The sequence below is a fragment of the Hippocampus comes genome, unplaced genomic scaffold (assembly GCF_001891065.2).
Source record: "Hippocampus comes isolate QL1 unplaced genomic scaffold, H_comes_QL1_v1.1 scaffold14, whole genome shotgun sequence".
Lineage (NCBI taxonomy): Eukaryota > Metazoa > Chordata > Actinopteri > Syngnathiformes > Syngnathidae > Hippocampus > Hippocampus comes.
In genome coordinates, this window is record NW_017805839.1 from 1 (window position 1) to 17,469 (window position 17,469).

The 17,469-nt window shown below is 42.3% G+C and overlaps 2 protein-coding genes across 4 annotated transcripts; both read right to left on the minus strand.

Annotated features, from left to right (window-relative positions):
* Window positions 1–2,096: 2,096 nt before the first annotated feature.
* On the minus strand, window positions 2,097–8,721 carry LOC109526633 (taste receptor type 1 member 1-like). Its single transcript, XM_019888034.1, has 6 exons — window positions 7,687–8,721; window positions 7,251–7,557; window positions 5,682–6,407; window positions 5,149–5,355; window positions 4,932–5,052; window positions 2,097–3,908 (listed from the first exon to the last, which is right to left on the minus strand). The coding sequence occupies exons 1-6, from the start codon at window positions 7,869–7,871 to the stop codon at window positions 2,980–2,982; spliced, it is 2,475 nt and encodes an 824-aa protein (XP_019743593.1). The 5' UTR covers window positions 7,872–8,721; the 3' UTR covers window positions 2,097–2,979.
* Window positions 8,722–8,840: 119 nt separating this feature from the next.
* Window positions 8,841–17,333, minus strand: rer1 (retention in endoplasmic reticulum sorting receptor 1). Of its 3 annotated transcripts, XM_019888037.1 has the most exons (8): window positions 17,222–17,333; window positions 15,958–16,039; window positions 15,346–15,450; window positions 14,290–14,386; window positions 13,971–14,049; window positions 12,559–12,694; window positions 10,643–10,697; window positions 8,841–9,381 (listed from the first exon to the last, which is right to left on the minus strand). In XM_019888037.1, exons 2-8 carry the CDS (start codon window positions 16,036–16,038, stop codon window positions 9,371–9,373), a joined length of 564 nt encoding a protein of 187 aa, XP_019743596.1. In that variant the 5' UTR covers window position 16,039; window positions 17,222–17,333; the 3' UTR covers window positions 8,841–9,370. The 3 variants fall into 3 exon arrangements, with proteins under 3 accessions (XP_019743596.1, XP_019743594.1, XP_019743595.1); XM_019888035.1 differs by having other exon boundaries at window positions 8,841–10,697; XM_019888036.1 differs by lacking the exon at window positions 17,222–17,333 and adding an exon at window positions 16,743–16,816 and having other exon boundaries at window positions 8,841–10,697.
* Window positions 17,334–17,469: the final 136 nt, after the last annotated feature.

Genomic DNA, 17,469 nt, shown 5'->3' on the forward strand with positions numbered 1-17,469 from the left:
CTTGAATTTAGGAATCATTTTATTCTTTTTCTCCACACAAATCCCCCATGGTCGCGACCTCAAGCGTCTTATTGTTTAGTTTAGGGACCAGTTGCCAGCCAAGGATTTCCCAGGGTTTCCCCTTTTATCAACCCAAAGTGGAAAATTGAAACTGAAAAGACACAGGGGCGTTCCTGCGATTTTCCTCGCTCCTTATGCAAGTTGTGGCACACACCAATGTGTCCTGCGCCTTGAGCAAAATGCCCAATCACGAACAATATGTGCAATGCGGACAGGAAAAAAAAAATGTTGCAGCAATGTGCGCCCTACACGAATCACCTTATATTTTAATTGATATTGATATTCCTACAATTTCTTTTCTTCTGTGTGCTGAATGTACCATGTTTATTTTTATTCATTCATTCTTTTTGTTTGTAAACTGAATATGAACATGATCACGGATGCATGAGGTGTGATATATTTTTTATTAACCCATATTAGTTTTCAGACCTCACCAATTTCTTCTAACGTTACAGGTTATTTTCTGGTATTGTTTTGCTGTTTGCGTGCACATAAATAAAATACACATGCATATACAAAAGTGAGAGTTAAGCATATAACACATTTTGTTGAGAATAAAATAAGGTTGACTGGGAGCAAACATGTTTTAAAATCCACCTCAACAACATCGACAAATAGATAAAATGGCCAAACTACTGCATGGGTGAATAGTAAAAATAATACCATGACCTACAGAGAAAATGTTTTCACTGATAAATATAGAATATGATTACACGTTGAAACATGACACGAATAAACCAGAAGAGGATCAAACCTGTTCGAGTGTCACCCAACAATAGTTCACAAATGCGTAACTGGCAGAACATTGAAGACTGAAATTAATGAGAAAAAAATGTTTTAATGTGTCATGTCTAGTAAAGGACAATAAATCAAATATTGTGATAATTAGAACTGTATGAGAAACTTATTGGCCTGCATAACACCTGTGACAGGCCCATGAATTCCACATGATCGAAATTCTTATCAAGTTTGTTTTAATATCAATGTTTTTTTTTTCTTCTACGAACCCCAAGTGTGCTCTGTAATTTTTAGGCCAAGCCACCAAATCGTGGCCGCCGAGTTAAGCAACGTGTGCGTGGGAAATCGGTATGAAATCGTCAATTTGTTGGTGTCAGCATTAAGCTGCTCCCCCCCCCCCACCCACCCCCATGGCGCCATATGCCATGTCAAGTGGCACTATTTAGCAATTCGTTCCCTAATTTCACGGTTCATCCCCCCGTCCAGTAGCAGCGAATAGCCGCAACAAAATGCCAATTGAGCGCCGGGAAATGATCACTTACCCCCCCTCGGGAAAAGTCTTACCGCTCTCCATGCGTGCTGTCGCTACACCTTCAAGTCATTCGGGGCCTGGTGTGTCATTTTAGTGTATTTTATTGTGGATTACAAGTTCACACTTGATCTAAGGATACACACGGATGAAAAATGGATGGATGGGACAGTTTTGAGCAAAGAAAAACATTTCAGCGGCTCGTATCACAAATGTAAGCACGTGATATGTTATTAATTATTATAATTTTATGTCTGGGCATCATATTATTTCATGTTAAGATTACCTAAATTACATTCTGTTGTTGTAATTGCTGAGACATGTTTTTATGTTGCGAGCCTCTGATTGGCTGTTGAAGTGAGGGAAGCAGGAAGTGATTCCGTTGCCGAGAGTAACGTTTTTCGATCGTCCTGCGGGCACACGTTCTTTGAATAAAGCTGCGTTCAAACGGAATCCATCTCTCCTTTTGCCATTTCGTAAAGTAGAGCCACGCATTCAAAAACAACGAGTCCCTCAACTTAGACAAATATAGCAAAAGGAAAAGTTTCATTTTTCTCGATTCTGGACTGCAAAAGAATGCGCATGTATGGCTAATGGCTAATGTTTTGGCTCGTAATACTTTGTCCTGAATTTAACATTCGCATCATAAATTCCCTCTCGCTTTGTTTTATACCACAACTATAGACACTTGACGAGCAGGCCTAATATTTGTGCTTGGCTCTTATATTTGTTGAAATGCATCCATTCTCCACCGCTGGAGGGTTTAATCTTCATGTGGGTCGCGGGCGTGCTGGGCCCCGCAGCTGTCATTGAGCGAGGGGCGCAGTTTCCAGCCTGAAGGGGTCGTCTTCCGATCGCAAGGCACAAACTGACACACAACGGGGCTGTAACTGGAGAAAATCTACGCAGACACGGGGAGAACGCAGACATGCTAATCCCACACAAGAAGGGTGGTGTAAGGATTTGAACCCTTGTCCGGACAGCCGTTTTCGACAAAATTGCGGAAGTGTATCATCTAGTGTTGATATTATTATTATTATTATTATGGCATTGGAAACAATTATTGGCAGTGTAGAAAAATAATTATTGGGAACTAATTCACATTGAAAAAGACACAAGTGAAATATAAAATAGACGTTCAAAAAATGCAAGATTTAAGTTGCATAGTTTTGATATTCTTCTGTTTTCCAATGTCAGTCTTCAGATTTCCCCTTCATGACCATCTTTTCTTCAGTGATAGTGCTTTTATTGAAGCACTATGTCGAATGTTGTTTTTCAGTTTTAACTCCCTGGTTTTGTGACTTTTAACTTATTGGCAGTGTTATTATTATAGGACAGACTGAGGCACCTGCACGTCGTTCAACGCGTTGAGAAAGGAGAAGAGTGGCCTCTGGTGGCAACTGGACAACTTTGAATTGATCTATTTATTTATTCCCCCCCCCCCCCAAGTAATTCTTCAAAAAACTATGACACACATTCAAGGCCTTAATTAAAAATGGAGGAGGGGGGTGTGGGTGGTGGCATAAAACCCCTTATCTGAAAAAAAAACTATTGGGGAAAAAAAGGAATGTGCAAAATTGACCTATTGTAATAGATTCAAATGAAGAATTGGTATTATTTATTTTTGTGAGAGTGGTAATCACTGCAGGCTACTACTGGCTAATTGTTTTAGTGTAGTTCTGGATTAGGCCTTGGAAGTACTGCGGTGTGTTTTTGTGAGGTTGAAATATAATGATGTAACATTTTGGGAGGAAATACCACAAGAGGAAAGAGTAGAGGCTGGAGAGCACCGCCAGAGCATTCAGGCTTTGGACAAACTTGCCCCTGTAAAGCAAACAAATGGTCACAAAGACGATCCAGGTGAGGATCAGCAGGAGCAAGCAGAAGGTGATGGCTTTGGCCTCGTTGTAATTTTTGGGGAGGTCCTTCCCCATGTAGGAGAAAATGAAGCAGAGGGTGCTCAAACACACGAGCAAAACTGTCGGACCCGTGGCCGCCTTGATACTGATTTCACAGCCGAGAATGACTTTGTCAGGAGACCATGTTGTCTCATTGGACGGCTTGGGGGTGGCGATCCAAAAGCTTATCGAAGTCACGACGCACTGCGTGACAAACGTCCCCGCGACGACCAGCCACTGACCGTGATATTTCATCCACCAGCCGTGTAGTTGGGGGAACTTGGCGGCCATTTTGAAAATGCATACAATCTGGAACGAGCGCACCACGAAACAGGCCAGGCACATCGAGAAAAGCAAGGAAAAGGGCACAAAGCTCAAGACGCAGGAGAAAACGGAGGGCTTGCCGAAAAAAAAGATGATACTCAGGCTGCTCAGACTGAGGCAGCCCAAAATGAGGAAGCACATGTGGCCGCCGGCGGACCTGACCACCGGCGTGTTGTAGTTGAGGGCAAAGACGGCGCACATGGTGAGCGACAGGCCCAGCAAGAGCAAGGTTGCCGCAATGATTAACACGGCGGCGCTGTCCTCGAATGAGACGTATTCCACTTTTCGCAGGGTGCAAGCTGTGCTGGCTTCGGACGACCACTCCGTCTCCTTACACTCCACGCACGTGTACGCGTCCTCTGTGGCGTACACAAAAGCAGGCGGTACTTTGTGAGTCGGCATCTTTAGCATTAGCTTGACAAAGGTTGGGCGGCTTGACGTTAAGCTTCCAACATGGGAATCGGGTTTCAAATGAGGCTTTCAAGCTCCCATCTGAGCTCAAAGCCACACCCCCTCTCCAACGTGAACACGCACAAGACAGTTTGATGTTGAAATTTTTGAAATGTGCAATGGAAACCGAGGCTGCCGGGGGGGTGCCTGCGTCACCAAATGTCCCGCTGAGCCTCGATTATCATCATGTAGCTCATGTGTGATGAATAAAAAAATGCTAATGAGTTTTCACGTATCACTATAACCAGTGGCTCATTTATTTATTTTTACATTTTATGATGGTTAGCAATGTTAAAAAAATTCACCCACTAATAGAGCCCTGTAATGTCTTCCAGCCAATTAGGTAGGTTCAATAATTATTTTTATGCCAATTGGAAGACAGCTATTTAGGGAAAAGTATGTTATGCAATGGAATAGCCAACTAAGATGATGTCTGTTATCTTTGGAAAAGCAGGCACGCTGATCATGTAATTGGCCCCAATTAGAAGTGTTCAGATCCCGTGGGAGTATACCGGATTTTCCGCACTATACGGCGCTTCGGAGTATAAGGCGCACCTTCAATGAATCTCCTGTTTTAAAACTGTTTTCATGTATAGGGCGCACCGGATTATAAGGTGCGTAGAATAGAAGCTACAATCGTGACTGAGGTTGCGCTATGCGTCCACTAGATGGAGCTATGCTAAAGGGACGACAATCCAATCCAACACAGCTTTATTTATATCGCGCTTTCACAACCGCTGCAGCTGTAACAAAAGGCTTCGCAGAACATTTAAAATACTACGTCCAAGAAATCAGAATATTGATCCATACGTGAAGCTCGTCGGATTATAAGGCGTAATGTCGGCTTTTGATAACATGGGATGGTTTTCGGAGCGCCTTTTAGGGTACTTTCAAACATCAACTGACCCGTTGCTCTGTCGAGACCGACTTACCGGTGATGTTGATATAGGTTCCATTTGGACATTCCTCACAGGTGAAGCAGCACTTGTGAATTCCGTCTTGCTTCTTTGCAAATCCAACAGGACATTTGTGAGAGCACTGTGACGTTGGCACCTGCGCAGCATGAACACAAACATAAGACAACTTGTCGGATTCCGCGATTCTTGTCTGGAGGCCGGGCCGATTTGAGCCCGTGGCCCTCTCAGCTACCTTCCAGTTGCCATGCCAGCGAATTTTGGTCTCGTCGATGACAAAACTGACTGAGGACTGAAATTCATAGAATCCAATCTCCTCTATATCGCCGCTCTTGTTCCAGAAAACGATGGAATAAGAGCCGAAATTGGGGTCCCCGTTCTCATCAAATTGAATGCGCTGGTTCAGCAGCGTGAAGTTTGACTTCTTCAGCTCCACCAGAACCTAAACGAGGGAACAGCGTGTGCATTTCATTGTAAACAAGAGTTTGCTTATATCACAAATATAATAGCAAAATAAAATTTAAGTTGCAACATTTCCAAAGGATCTTAATACATTGCTGACTCCTAATTCTATCAGAATGCAATTTGATAACCACGAAAGCATCTTACAGTCGCCTGTTTCCTGATATGTGCAGTAAGTTTGTACTAGAATGTTATGATATCAAAGAAGAAACACCCACTTGGAAAAAAAAAAAAACGACATTAGGAAGATTTACCGAGAACTATGAATGTGAACAGTTCAAACGGTTTGACTAAAAAGCCGCTCACCTTGTGGGGGGAAACTGAAATATTCCCCTGACACGTGCGCTCCTCACATCGCAAGACGTTGTGTAAGGCGTGCGCAATGGCGTACACGGCCGAATAAACAGAAAAAGAGTAGGACGGGTCCATCGAGATGATGTCCCGCGTACTCAGAGTCGAGCAGTTGCAAATCTGATTGCAAAACGGAAGCTCCTCCGCATCGGGACAAGGATCTTTGCTTTGGGTAGCGAGGAGGAATTCCGTGAAACCGGGTATCGTCAATACGGGCTGAGACACTCCCAGCACCGTCCCGATTTTTTGGATGCCTTTGATCTTGGGGAGCTTCTCGCTTAGGGACCAGGTGTCGACCGCGAGCCACACCTTGCCCGTGACGCCCAGCCGTGTCGCTGACTCGACGAGCGCCTCGGCTAGCAGTTTGGGCGCAAAAACCACAATGGTTTTGATCCTCTGCGCTTCGACGTGCTGGAACATTTCGGAGTAATTTGAGTTTGGTTGGAGATACATGGCGAAGGCCAGACAAATGTCCGTATCGCGAATGATCTTCCGGAAGAGCGCCAGGCCGTCGTTGCCGTAAGCGTCGTTGCTGTTGAGGAAGGCCACCCACTCCCAGCGGAAGTGCTGCAAGATGGCGACGATCACTTTGACGCTGTCTCTGTTGGAATGTACGGTGCGCAGGAAAGAGGAATATTTCGCTTTTTCCGAGAAGTCCGAGCTGGCTGCTCCGTAGCTGACCTGTTGAAGGAGTAACGGAGGACTTGTCAGTTTCGGTCATCAAAAAATGAGCACACGGCACGGGTGTGACTTAAGCTAGTAATGAACTGCAGTCGTCATACACTTCGTTAAAATGGCCTAGCAAAGATCGCTGTTCTCTGTCCAAGAACTATTCTGTTTTTTTTTTGTTGTTTTTTTTTTTCTATTGATGGTGCAAACGCCGAGCTCCAAGCACTCAAAACAGTTCTGGAAAACAAAATCTTTATTTACAGCCAGTCTCAAAAGTCACTCTCCACTTCCTTTATTCTATTTCAGGTCAGAAATCACTCAGTATCATTTTACTATTCCTTGATGTCAGAAAGTTACCATTTATATTTACTTTAGCAGCGCCATGTCTAGAATCAGCTTCGTTTCTTCCAAATTTTAACAAGTGAATGAACATCCTTTGAGAGTGGTGAGTCCATAATTTTATTTTTTTTTGCCAGGGGTGGTAGCATGAGAGACTTTTTCCTCCCCATTTCTCAGAATTCGCTGAATTTAGTTGAATTAATTAAACTGCATTTTCATTTGCATGAGAGAAGACAACTTAAAAATCACAATTTGTGGAAAAAGAGGGTCTGGTAGAGATTCTGCCAAACTGATATACAGGTTTTGGAAAAATAAGGCTAAAATTGTTTACCCTCCGCTTAAGGTAACTGAGGTAAAAGCTCAGATCAGTACATGCTTTTTGTCATGTGGCTGCCAATCATGTTTTGACTTCTCTCCAAATGTATCTGGAAGGATCAAAGTACGTACATTTGCCTAAGTGCACACTTCCTCATAACAGACACTGTGTGTATATTATTTGAGTAGTTTTAGAGTCACCAGCGGAATGAGATCCATCATGAAGAGCGGCGCCACCGTCAGCGTGTCGGTGCTGGTAAAAGGACCCACCACGCCGACGACGTTGGAGGCCGCCGACAGATGCAGGTGGTCTTCACTCCAGGGGCGGATCAAGCCATTGGCTGAAATCAGGTCAAAAATACCGGGGAAATTCTTCGAAATGGAGCAGTGGTCAAATATCTTGTAGCCCAGGGAAACGTTGGGCAGGAGTCGGCTCGAGTTATTGATCTGCTCCACGGAAAATCTCATCAGCTGGAACCGTCGATAACTTGACAGACTGAACTCTTGACTGCAAGAAAAAGCAGATTAAGACACGTTTGCAGAGAGTAAATCTTGATGTCGCCATTCATGACGTGTCGTATTAAATGATGGCGGAGACCGTTGGTTTCAACTGCCCGCCAAATGTTTGGCGACTTACCTGGAGCAGCGAATGGCTTCCGGCCTGTCGTGGCTGACTGAGCTACTCGCGTGAATGTCAAAGAGTCCGCCGATCAAATAATCTCCGTTCAGGTTGAACTGAGAGTCGCACTGAGACCGTGTGTGCCAAACGTACCCCATCACGCACAGAGAGACAAGAACACGCCTCGTGCTTTTCGCTGCCATCGTTCCAAGCCCGTGTCACCTGTCAACATGGCACTTTTCTAATTTAATAGGTAACGTGACGCTTCTATTGGCAAATCCCCCGCCTCCGTGGACATTTCCATGCACTTTGGAATGCATGATTAGAATTGGCATGAGTGTCTGCAAAGGATGAGGGATTCACAAATCAGGATGCAAACAGAAATCTCCACCGGCTGTGAAAACTCAATTGAGCCCGGGCGAAAACAATGTCGGCCAAAGAAAACTGTTGTTAATCAACTGTGGTCAAAAAGGTAGTTGCCGCCCGCTTGTTTTTTTTTTTTTAACAAAATATCAAACTTGTCTGGAAAACAGCAGTGGCAGCTGAAGTTAGGTGATGTAAAAGGACACAAGGTCACAAGTAAATACATTTATTCACCCCGTCAGCCACGTAACATCCACTTGCAAATGTGATGCGCACCAACACAAATGATTTGCAAGACCGCCCACCCTCCCACCCCCGCATGATAACACTTTACTTCACATTCTCTTATTGTAACCAATGCCACAAAACACAATTCATAGCAAGCTGTTTTACAGATACATTGTAGAACCTACAGAATTGTGCCCCTTATCCAACGTTTCCAAATAATCAGCAGATGGGCGTCCGACACAACGCAGTTTCTTTCAACTGACCAGAGGATAAAGGTCGCATTGCAAAAATTCACCGTTTATGGTTGCAACATCATACAGGGGTCATCTATGCAGCTACTTCTCATGTCTGTCAAAACATCATAGAGAGACGAATCAGTAAAAGGGCAGTGGCAGAATCCGTGCAAAGGCTTAACCGTAACTCAAGGTGATCATTTAAGAGTAAGTAGCATGATGGTTAGGTTTGTGTGATTCATCCATTTGAAATCCGCTCGATTCGATCAAAATATTTAAAAAATACAGCGCAGATATTAAAAAATAAAATAAAATAGAAGCACATGTATCTTTGTACTGTTTCAAGGGACATCTCCTTTTTAATAGCATTTGAAGTGGAAAAAAAATGACACTTAAGTTATTAAAACCAACTTTTGAACAGTTACACAAGAAAACAAGAACATGCAAGTCATGAGAAACAGATTGAATGCATGAAATCGAGAACAAGATTAACCAGTTCTGCTCTTAACAATTTCAGATGAAATTTATTTTAAACACTAGCAAATGAATAGCGATCTTGGTTGAAAGGGGGAGAAAACAAAAATAAATCTCAAATGTCTTATTTCAAGATATATATATGTACAAATCTTTTCAACAACCCTTTGAAAGCCACTTTTTACAGGAAATATTGTGGTGTTCCCTTACGACAGCGTGGATCTCAGTTCAGTAAGGGCAAAAGTTTCCAGGATTTTGGAAAAAAAAAAAAAAAAAAAGATATATAGACAGATTAAAAAAAAAAAGTTGTCAGGGACACCCCCCAGAAAGGAAACAAAAAAAAAAAAGTGATCGTCACCCACTTCATCCATTTGACATAATAAAAGCCCTCAATTTCAGTTTTCTTATGTTTCCTCTGCAAAAGAAAGAAACAACAGTTTGCTTGGAATGACTGTCACGTTTTATGAAGAACAAACAAGTTAGAAGTGAGTACAAGAGCTAATCTAAACTCATCTAAATGAATGGCACGCAGGCTTTTGAAACAGCAATCCTCCCAAGAGTGAATTTTGCTTCTCCCAAAGACTCCCCAAGCGCTCAGAAAGCCTGACAGAGCCCCACCGAGAGTTGCCCTCGCCACGTTCCAAATCGGCCATCAAATTGAGTCGCTGATTATTCAACGAATCCAAAATAGAGTCAAACAGCCAACGGAGCTCGTGACAAACTGCTTTGGGGTGCCCCTTGTGAAGGCGAGGTGTACTGTCTTTCGTCGGTGTTCAGATCTGAGGCAAAGCGAATTCGAGGACTTGCTCTTTCAAGCAAAATGCGCCGTCCCGGAACAAATTTGAGCGATGAGTGGCATGAGTGGGGAATTAAATGTGTTGGTGTCACTTATGTGTGCGTCCAATGACGGAGCTCGGGTGGGTGAGCGTCCAACACGTCGATCAAGAAATCAATGGGTATTAAGACCTGAAAATAGTCAATTCAAGTCTTCCGTCAATCAACTGAAATAATTTGATTCGAATGAAATGCCACCGATCCACATTTAGCTCTGAGGACGGCCGTCTGATTTATTTCAGAGCAGGAGGGCATTATTTGAGCGCAGATGGAAAAATTGTGCCGTCTTTCAAATTGATCACGTACCAATAATTGGCACGACTCACTTTCATCGCGTGGAACAAACAAACTTGCTGACACAAAATATTCAGCAAAAATCATGGAAGGCTAACATGGGGGTGGGGGGTGTGTGCAAACTTTATGAAGCTGGAGCAAATGTTTTTCACTGTGGTTCTTGGTGACCACTTCCATAACGAGTAGGCTATAAAAGGCAAAAGGCAGCACCGAGGCTCACTAACTACTAACAAATGTTGGCCAAATCTAAATTTAGGACGAGAATCATCTCGAGAACCCCCCGGACGCCATCCATCCTAGCGGACAAAGGCAACACTTGCAGACTATTTTTGATCTGTGTTGTTAGGAGGCTCATACAGCCACTGTCAAACGCGGATCAAAATTGTGTCTGTTTTTTTTTTTTTCTTGTCATGTAACCGTCCCCTTACAAAAAAAAAAGATCTGAGCCCCTATGTCTGTCTCCGTGGACTGTCAATGGCAATTTTCATACAAGGACAAAGGGAAGGGGGAGTTTTAACTAGCAAAAGGTTTCCCTGTGTCGTCCTTGCCTTTGTATGTCCTCTTCCCATGCGTGAATGGTAGATATCTATACTTGATCATATGCTGGAGAAGAAGGGGGGGGGGGGGGAGAAAGCCAGTCAGTAAACAGCATGTAAAGGACTCATACATAGTAGCCTAATACTATATATATTATTTTGGAAAAGTATATACTGTTTCGTAGAACATTGCAAAAATATTTGAAACAAACTCAAGAAGCGAACCACATTAAATATGTGCTTCATGTTGTTTTATTTAACCCTTTCATGCACCAATAATGATTACCTGCAAGTAACCCGCTGTCCATGAAAGGGTTAAACAATTCATTACTTCATATCATAAGAAATTAAAAGTATAATACTCAAATTGCAGTGTTTGCGGTGTGCGCAATGTTTGTGGCGCAATAGACAACAATGTAAAAGGTTTTTGAGGTTTAGGAGTAAGACTGAGGAACATAACATCATTCAGTGTACCAAATGAATAGTATATGTTGACACAAAAGGTTTACGCCTGAGCAGGGAGGCACTGATAGCACTTTTTTTTCGGGCTAAAGGGAGTACTTACATTTCAATGCTTGCCAGTAACGAGTGGCAAGAATGGATGATGCCATTAGTTCTTACCAATGTGCGTCGCAAAAACTTTTGCGGGTTGATTTAAAAGGGGAAGTCACATTTAAAATTGTGTTCACAATTTTATGTTGTGTGGGTCCCCACTAGTCTAAACACGGTATTTGGTTCATACTCGTGGAATATCTATTGATCGGAACCCCCCGTTTTCATCTATCTCAGGGGGTGGCCATTTTGCCTGGTGCTGCTACTTGCTGCCAACTGATAATGACATCACAATGCCGAAGGCCCAGCAGCGACCGTCAGGGCGAACCTGTTTTCGGAGTTTGGTCGTGTGACATTTGCAAGCGGAGCCTTTTGCCGCCGCGATATCATTTGCTGTTGCGGGCAAGTGGCTGAAAAATGAGCGGATTTTGCTGCTGAATAGCGTGTTTAGACTAGCAGGGGGCGTATGGAACATATTGTAAAGAACATTTTTGACTGGACATCCCCTTTGAATACATTTTTAATGGAACAATTGACAATATCTATATTGTGGTAGATATCATTATTGTGCTATAAAATGGCCTTTATCAGATGTGTCAAACTTGTTTTAGCTCAGGGGACTCATGAAGGAAAATCCATTCCCAAGTGGGCCGGTAAAATCATGTTATGTCACTTTCAAAATTGGCGTCAACATTACGCGAATTGTCACTATTTGCGGGCTGTCGCTATTTCCCGTGAATAGCGGCGGTCATCTATAAATAAGTGGTTATAGATATCAAAATATCTAAAGAATATTTTGTCTCCATTTTTTTTTATAAAATATATATTGTGTATGGAACACACAGTAAAATAAAACAAAAGAAAATAAGGCAACAAATAAATGCGATGAAACATGAATATCCAGTGGCATGAAAATGTCCCATTCAAAATTTGTGGTTGTACAATTTCTTTTCATGAACATGGAAAGCGGCAACACTTTGCCAGTAGGAGTTTTAACGCTGACGTAGACGTGGCGGACATGTCAGAGCTACCTAATTTGCATATCTATGGTACACAGAACGTATTGTGTGGTGCAATGCATTTAATTAACAAAGTTATAAGGATGTTAATTCTAGTCACATGCGTTCGTGTTAGGAGTAGTTGAATGTGTTATCTTGAACACTTTTTTATGACTTAAGGTTGCACGTACAATAATGACATCCAGTCTACTTCCTTTTTACAATTTGCTCGGCTCATCTGACTTTGCTTGTAAACATCAAATGATTTATCACTTTAAATAAAAGGCACAAGCTAAATAATTCCGGCGTAATACTGTATCGTCAAAACGGAACAGGTTTCGTCACTTTCAAGCACTGTGCGCGTGTTCGTATCTTTACCTTGATCTGCCTCTTCATGGTGATGCAAAAGAGCATGATGAAGTACAATACAAGTATGGGCCAGAACACCGGCACGTTGAAGGCTTCGAAAAATGTGCAAATCATGGCAATGACGATGCCTTTTGTTGCTGAATGCCTGTCAACAAAAGAGTTCATTTAGAAACAATGTACCGCATTTTTTCGTACCACTGGGCACAGTTATTCGGCGCAATATCGATGAACGGGTCCATTTGAAAAAAAAAAATGTTCATACATAAGGCGCTCCAGGTAAATAGTTACATTATTTTTGTCAAGCATTGTGTGTTAAATCGTTCATTCGCATTGTATAGTATGTCCATTTGGTAGATTTAGGTGCGGGGAAGGGGTGGGGGGGGGGGGGGCTTTGAGCATCGGAGGGCATCCTCAGAGAGACGGAAATGTTTTGGTTTTTTTAACATTGCTAGTTAATCTGTTGATTGGAGGAATGCTATCTTGGCTGACAGTTTAACAGCTGTAAAGTAGCCAAGGCACTCATCATCATCCAACCTTTTTTTGGGTTGGTCCACCGCAGCTGTTGGAAGCTGGCTGCGGCGTTTACCTCGCGCAGGTCCGGTCCCACATTGTAACAAATTATCAATTTGCCGCCAGAAAAGCTCAGCTTATCTCACCAGCGACCGCAGCATTAGGCTAGTCGGACTACACCTTTCTCATGATTCTTAAGACATAGAAGCAGGAATTAGTTCTATCCGGCATGCCGAAAACAGACGGCTGCTTGCGATTAGATGTGGAGGAGAATGACAACATGAACATCATAGAAAGGAATTTGAATTTAAAACAAATTGAAAAGCCGATATCCATCCATAAATAAGGCGCACTGTCGATTTTTTGGGAAGGTGAAGGGATTTTAAGTGTGCTTGATGGTCTGAAAAATGTGGTTAATGGTCAGGTAAATTCTAACTCATGTACTGAATCTTGGAATAATACGAATAATTTTCATCACATGCATAGGGTGTAGGCATTGTGGACCAAAATGTCGAATGACCTCACAATTTTGTTGTTAGAACTTTTGCAAATGAGCAAAACTGTGCTAATACGTTTCTTTTTTTTTTTTTTTGAAGTGTTGGGACATTTTACAGATGGGGGAAAAAAAGATGAGCCTTTCTAGCAGTTGTAATGCTGGCTGATGCAAAACACGACCCCTGTGCGGCTACACGTGGTGACCTGCTGTTTGCATACAACATGGCCATGCAGGGAAGGTTTGAATTCAAATGTGCATTCGTGGAGCTCTACAAAGACCGCAGACCTAAGATTAATACGCAGAAAGATAACACATAACATCTATACATACATAACGTAGAGTTTCAAATTTCAAAGTGAAGTTGAATCTGTTCGGTTGATCTGTGAATGTAGACTTGACTCCCAGCTAGACTCACCAGAATTTGAACTCGGGCAACCGCCTGATGAAAGGACGGAACTCTTCATTCTGCTTGGTAGGAAGGGCGGGGCCCTCGTCTATAGAGGAGGCAGGGTGATGAGGGCTTAACCACAGACATTAGCTTCAAGATATAAAACATATCAATACCAATTTACACGACAAGAGTGCAAACTCTCGTCTGGTAATAAGAAATCATCTAAAAACATAAGAGCTTTGCATATTAATTAATAAGGGTGTTCTACAAAAAGAGAAAAAGAACGATCCTACTCATCACAAAAGGAGAAAAAAAAAAAGAGATCAAAATGGATTGAACTTGCCTTCGTCAAGCAGTGAAGGATCCACTTTTGGTGATAGAAAAGCAATGAACAGGTTCAGATGGTAGATTCCCAAGGCGTAAGTAACTATATACCAACCCTGCAAAGCAACGCAAGGTCAAAGTAACCCTTTCACGCACCCAGTAACCTGATCCCAAAATCAACTGTCCACTGCAGTAACCGCTGTGCTCGAAAGGGTTACGACCTCTTTTTGCAAGTGGTTAACAACCATTACGCAGATGTCATGAAAAAGGACATTTAATCATCAGCCAAGTGGAATATTGACACTGCGAGACTCATGGTTGGTCTGAGTCGTCTGAAGTGCAAGCTACAAGTCCAGTTTCGGTGAAAAGGAAAGTCAAATCTGCCATCTTGTTAACTTGTCAAGATAAACTGCCGCAGCAGTTTTGTTTTGAGCTGGAGAGTGTTTCTGAAATGAAAGTGAAAGGACAGCAGTAAAATAGGGGTGAAGAGGAGCTTACATTGACCTTTGACTTGAAACAGCCAATTTGGCGAGCAGCTCCTTGTTAATGGTTACTCGGGCGGGTCTTAAGCTTTGTTGTCAAGGTGAAGTTGCGTTTGAGGTACAGTATTCGTTTGGATATGCACCGAGTGCGGGTTTAGGTGTGCAGTCATGAGAATTTTTTTTTTTTGTGTGTGAATTTAGGGAATTCATCAACTTAAAAGCTGCCAATCACCGGATAGAAATCGAAATACAACTCGAGTAGCTTAGTCTGCATACCTGTGGATCTGATACAGCCTGTTAACAAGCAGAGTCTTTGTCCAGTACATGCCTACCCTTTTAATACAATCACGTTAGGAGAACACACCGGAAAGAATACAGGATAGAGCTGGATTATGTGAAGAGTCTCAAATCTCAAGATAGGAAATCATTAAAGAAAATGAGTCACGCGGCAGCACAAACAGGTTTTTACATTGACAATTTTAGAGCACGTGGAAATGCACCGTGCATGACTTCATCTTACTTTGTTGATTTAAGCAAGTCACATCAATTATACTTTGGGCTTTTGTAAACAAATGCTGGAAAGGCAACATTACCTGTAGTATGTACACTCTGATCATGTACAGCGCAGTAAGTAGAAGTGTGGAGGCCCATCGCACTGCAGAGTATGGCGTTGATTTGTCTAGCCATGACTGATAGATCTGTTTCCCATGACACAAAACAAGAAGTGGACGTTACCACCAGAGATGATATCATCTTTGAGACATCAACTTTAGTTACACACGATACAGCAGGGCCTCTGAAAAAGATATCGCGCCAGTTTACATTGTATCAATTCTGAACATTTCCCAGAACACGAATCCGAATAGTCCTCAAGTTAAAATGAATAATTTATACTTTGGTCACAACACTTGTCTTGTGTCAATTCCCTGACTATGTGTCAAACATAAACTAAAGAAGCACATACATTGTAGATGTGTTTGGAAAGGCTTTATGAATTGAAGTGTGAGCCCCATAAATGCAAAAATATTTAACAATGGGAAAATTGCTGCTGTGAATTGGGAATTTCTCCATTGCGAGACTAATAAAGGTTTTCTTATCTTATTGCAAGAGTGCAATGTGCAATTGTCTTTGCAAACAAACTACACTTTGAAGTGTCCCATTGATTAAGTTTCACCACTAACACACATCAACTGAAAGATGCTCACCTGTCCAACCCGTGTGAAAAATGTAGCAACTACAGATGGTTTTCCATGGATTGACTCCCCAGCGCTGTCCCCTTCTGACATTCTGCATGTAAAGGGGGGGGGGGGATTTTTATCATTAAAAAAGTGTAGATTCGTCTCGGACAGTGTTTTGAACATCCAGCCAGTACACCACAAAACAGTGGACCTATTTTCCAAAAAGTACATCAATTTTGATAAAAACAGGACATGGTCCGGTCTACTTCAATAACAATGTTTCGATCAAACAAACGGAGGTGTTCAGCGTTTGAATAAGCTAATGATCCCAGTAGTTTGTGGGCGGACGGGTACAGACACTCGGACAAAATAGGAATCATACCAGGACAACGAGGAGCTGAGGTGACGGAAACGTTGAGCCAGTTAATAGAATACTGAACAAGCGGATAATTACTCTCCATAAGAATCCATTCGAGTTTCATAGAACTTGCATTTGTATACGATACTTTTCATAGCCCACACAGACATAAAAAATACGAAGTAAAGAGAGAACGTCAAAAAAATTACAGGACGCGGTCATGCCGAATTGAACGCACCACCCAAATCATTATCCGGGAATTGCTTTTGGTACACTGTAATATTAGCTCATGAAACGTCGACAGTAAGAAGCTGTCAAATGCTAACGTTTACGTGGAGGGCATATGCCTGGAGAAAATCGATCAAGAGCCATTTTATCCAACCAAAGCAAGCGGAAAGCAAAACAGTGACATCAACAAGTTTATGTATGAAAAATAACGTGTCGTGTTGCTCACATTAGCTTGGAAAAGGAACCAGCTAACTAGCCATAAATGTATATTGACCTTCGGCCTAAATTGACGATTGACGGGTGATGTAGTTTTTTAAAAGAGTTTCTTACTCGGTAGTTGGCGCCTTAGACACAATTGAACTACATTTCCCACGTACTACCCAATAAGAACAAAACGGCGGTAATGTAGTTCCCGACATACACTACTACGGTTTCAATATATGCGCAGAATGAAAAGGTCGAACTACAAGTCCCAGAAAAAAAGATACAATGTGACAACTCACTTCCGGAAAAATGGAACGCTTCTGCGGTGCTAACTGGAAAGCTAGCTATAACCGCTACATTATTTAGTATTTACAGGACAGAGGTACATGTTTTTTTGAATGAAAGTGATTCATAATATATGATTCAATACAACATCCTGTAAATAATCCGTCATTGTTTGAACGAACAGTCCAAAAATGAACAAAAAGAGTCTTTTCTTACCTGATATAGCCGCTGTGTCACTACCCGGCACTACCTCAGCTAGTCGCCAGTCACTCCAACCAAGCTGACGCGAACACGTCAGTACTTCCGCAAGGCTTGCATTTTACGGCAGACCAGACGAGTAGAACCCTGAAAACTTGATGCAGGCCAACTCGGTTCATCGAGCTCAATTTGCACATGACTTTCATTTGATCCAGGGTTTCAAAAACAGGTCTTAAATGTAGCCCTGTTGGAGAAATTGTCACATT

What these genes read in the sequence shown, in the direction of transcription:
- LOC109526633 (XM_019888034.1), bottom strand. Translation starts at nt 7,871, where the DNA reads ATGGCAGCGAAAAGCACGAGGCGTGTTCTTGTCTCTCTGTGCGTGATG. An exon ending in GCTGGCATGGCAACTGGAAG is followed by an intron (nt 5,053 to 5,148) that starts GTAGCTGAGAGG and finishes CATGCTGCGCAG; the next exon opens with GTGCCAACGTCACAGTGCTC. An exon ending in AACCTATATCAACATCACCG is followed by an intron (nt 3,909 to 4,931) that starts GTAAGTCGGTCT and finishes TGTACGCCACAG; the next exon opens with AGGACGCGTACACGTGCGTG.
- rer1 (XM_019888035.1), bottom strand. Translation starts at nt 16,038, where the DNA reads ATGTCAGAAGGGGACAGCGCTGGGGAGTCAATCCATGGAAAACCATCT. An exon ending in TCAGAGTGTACATACTACAG is followed by an intron (nt 14,387 to 15,345) that starts GTAATGTTGCCT and finishes GTTGCTTTGCAG; the next exon opens with GGTTGGTATATAGTTACTTA. An exon ending in TCCTTCACTGCTTGACGAAG is followed by an intron (nt 14,050 to 14,289) that starts GCAAGTTCAATC and finishes CCTCCTCTATAG; the next exon opens with ACGAGGGCCCCGCCCTTCCT.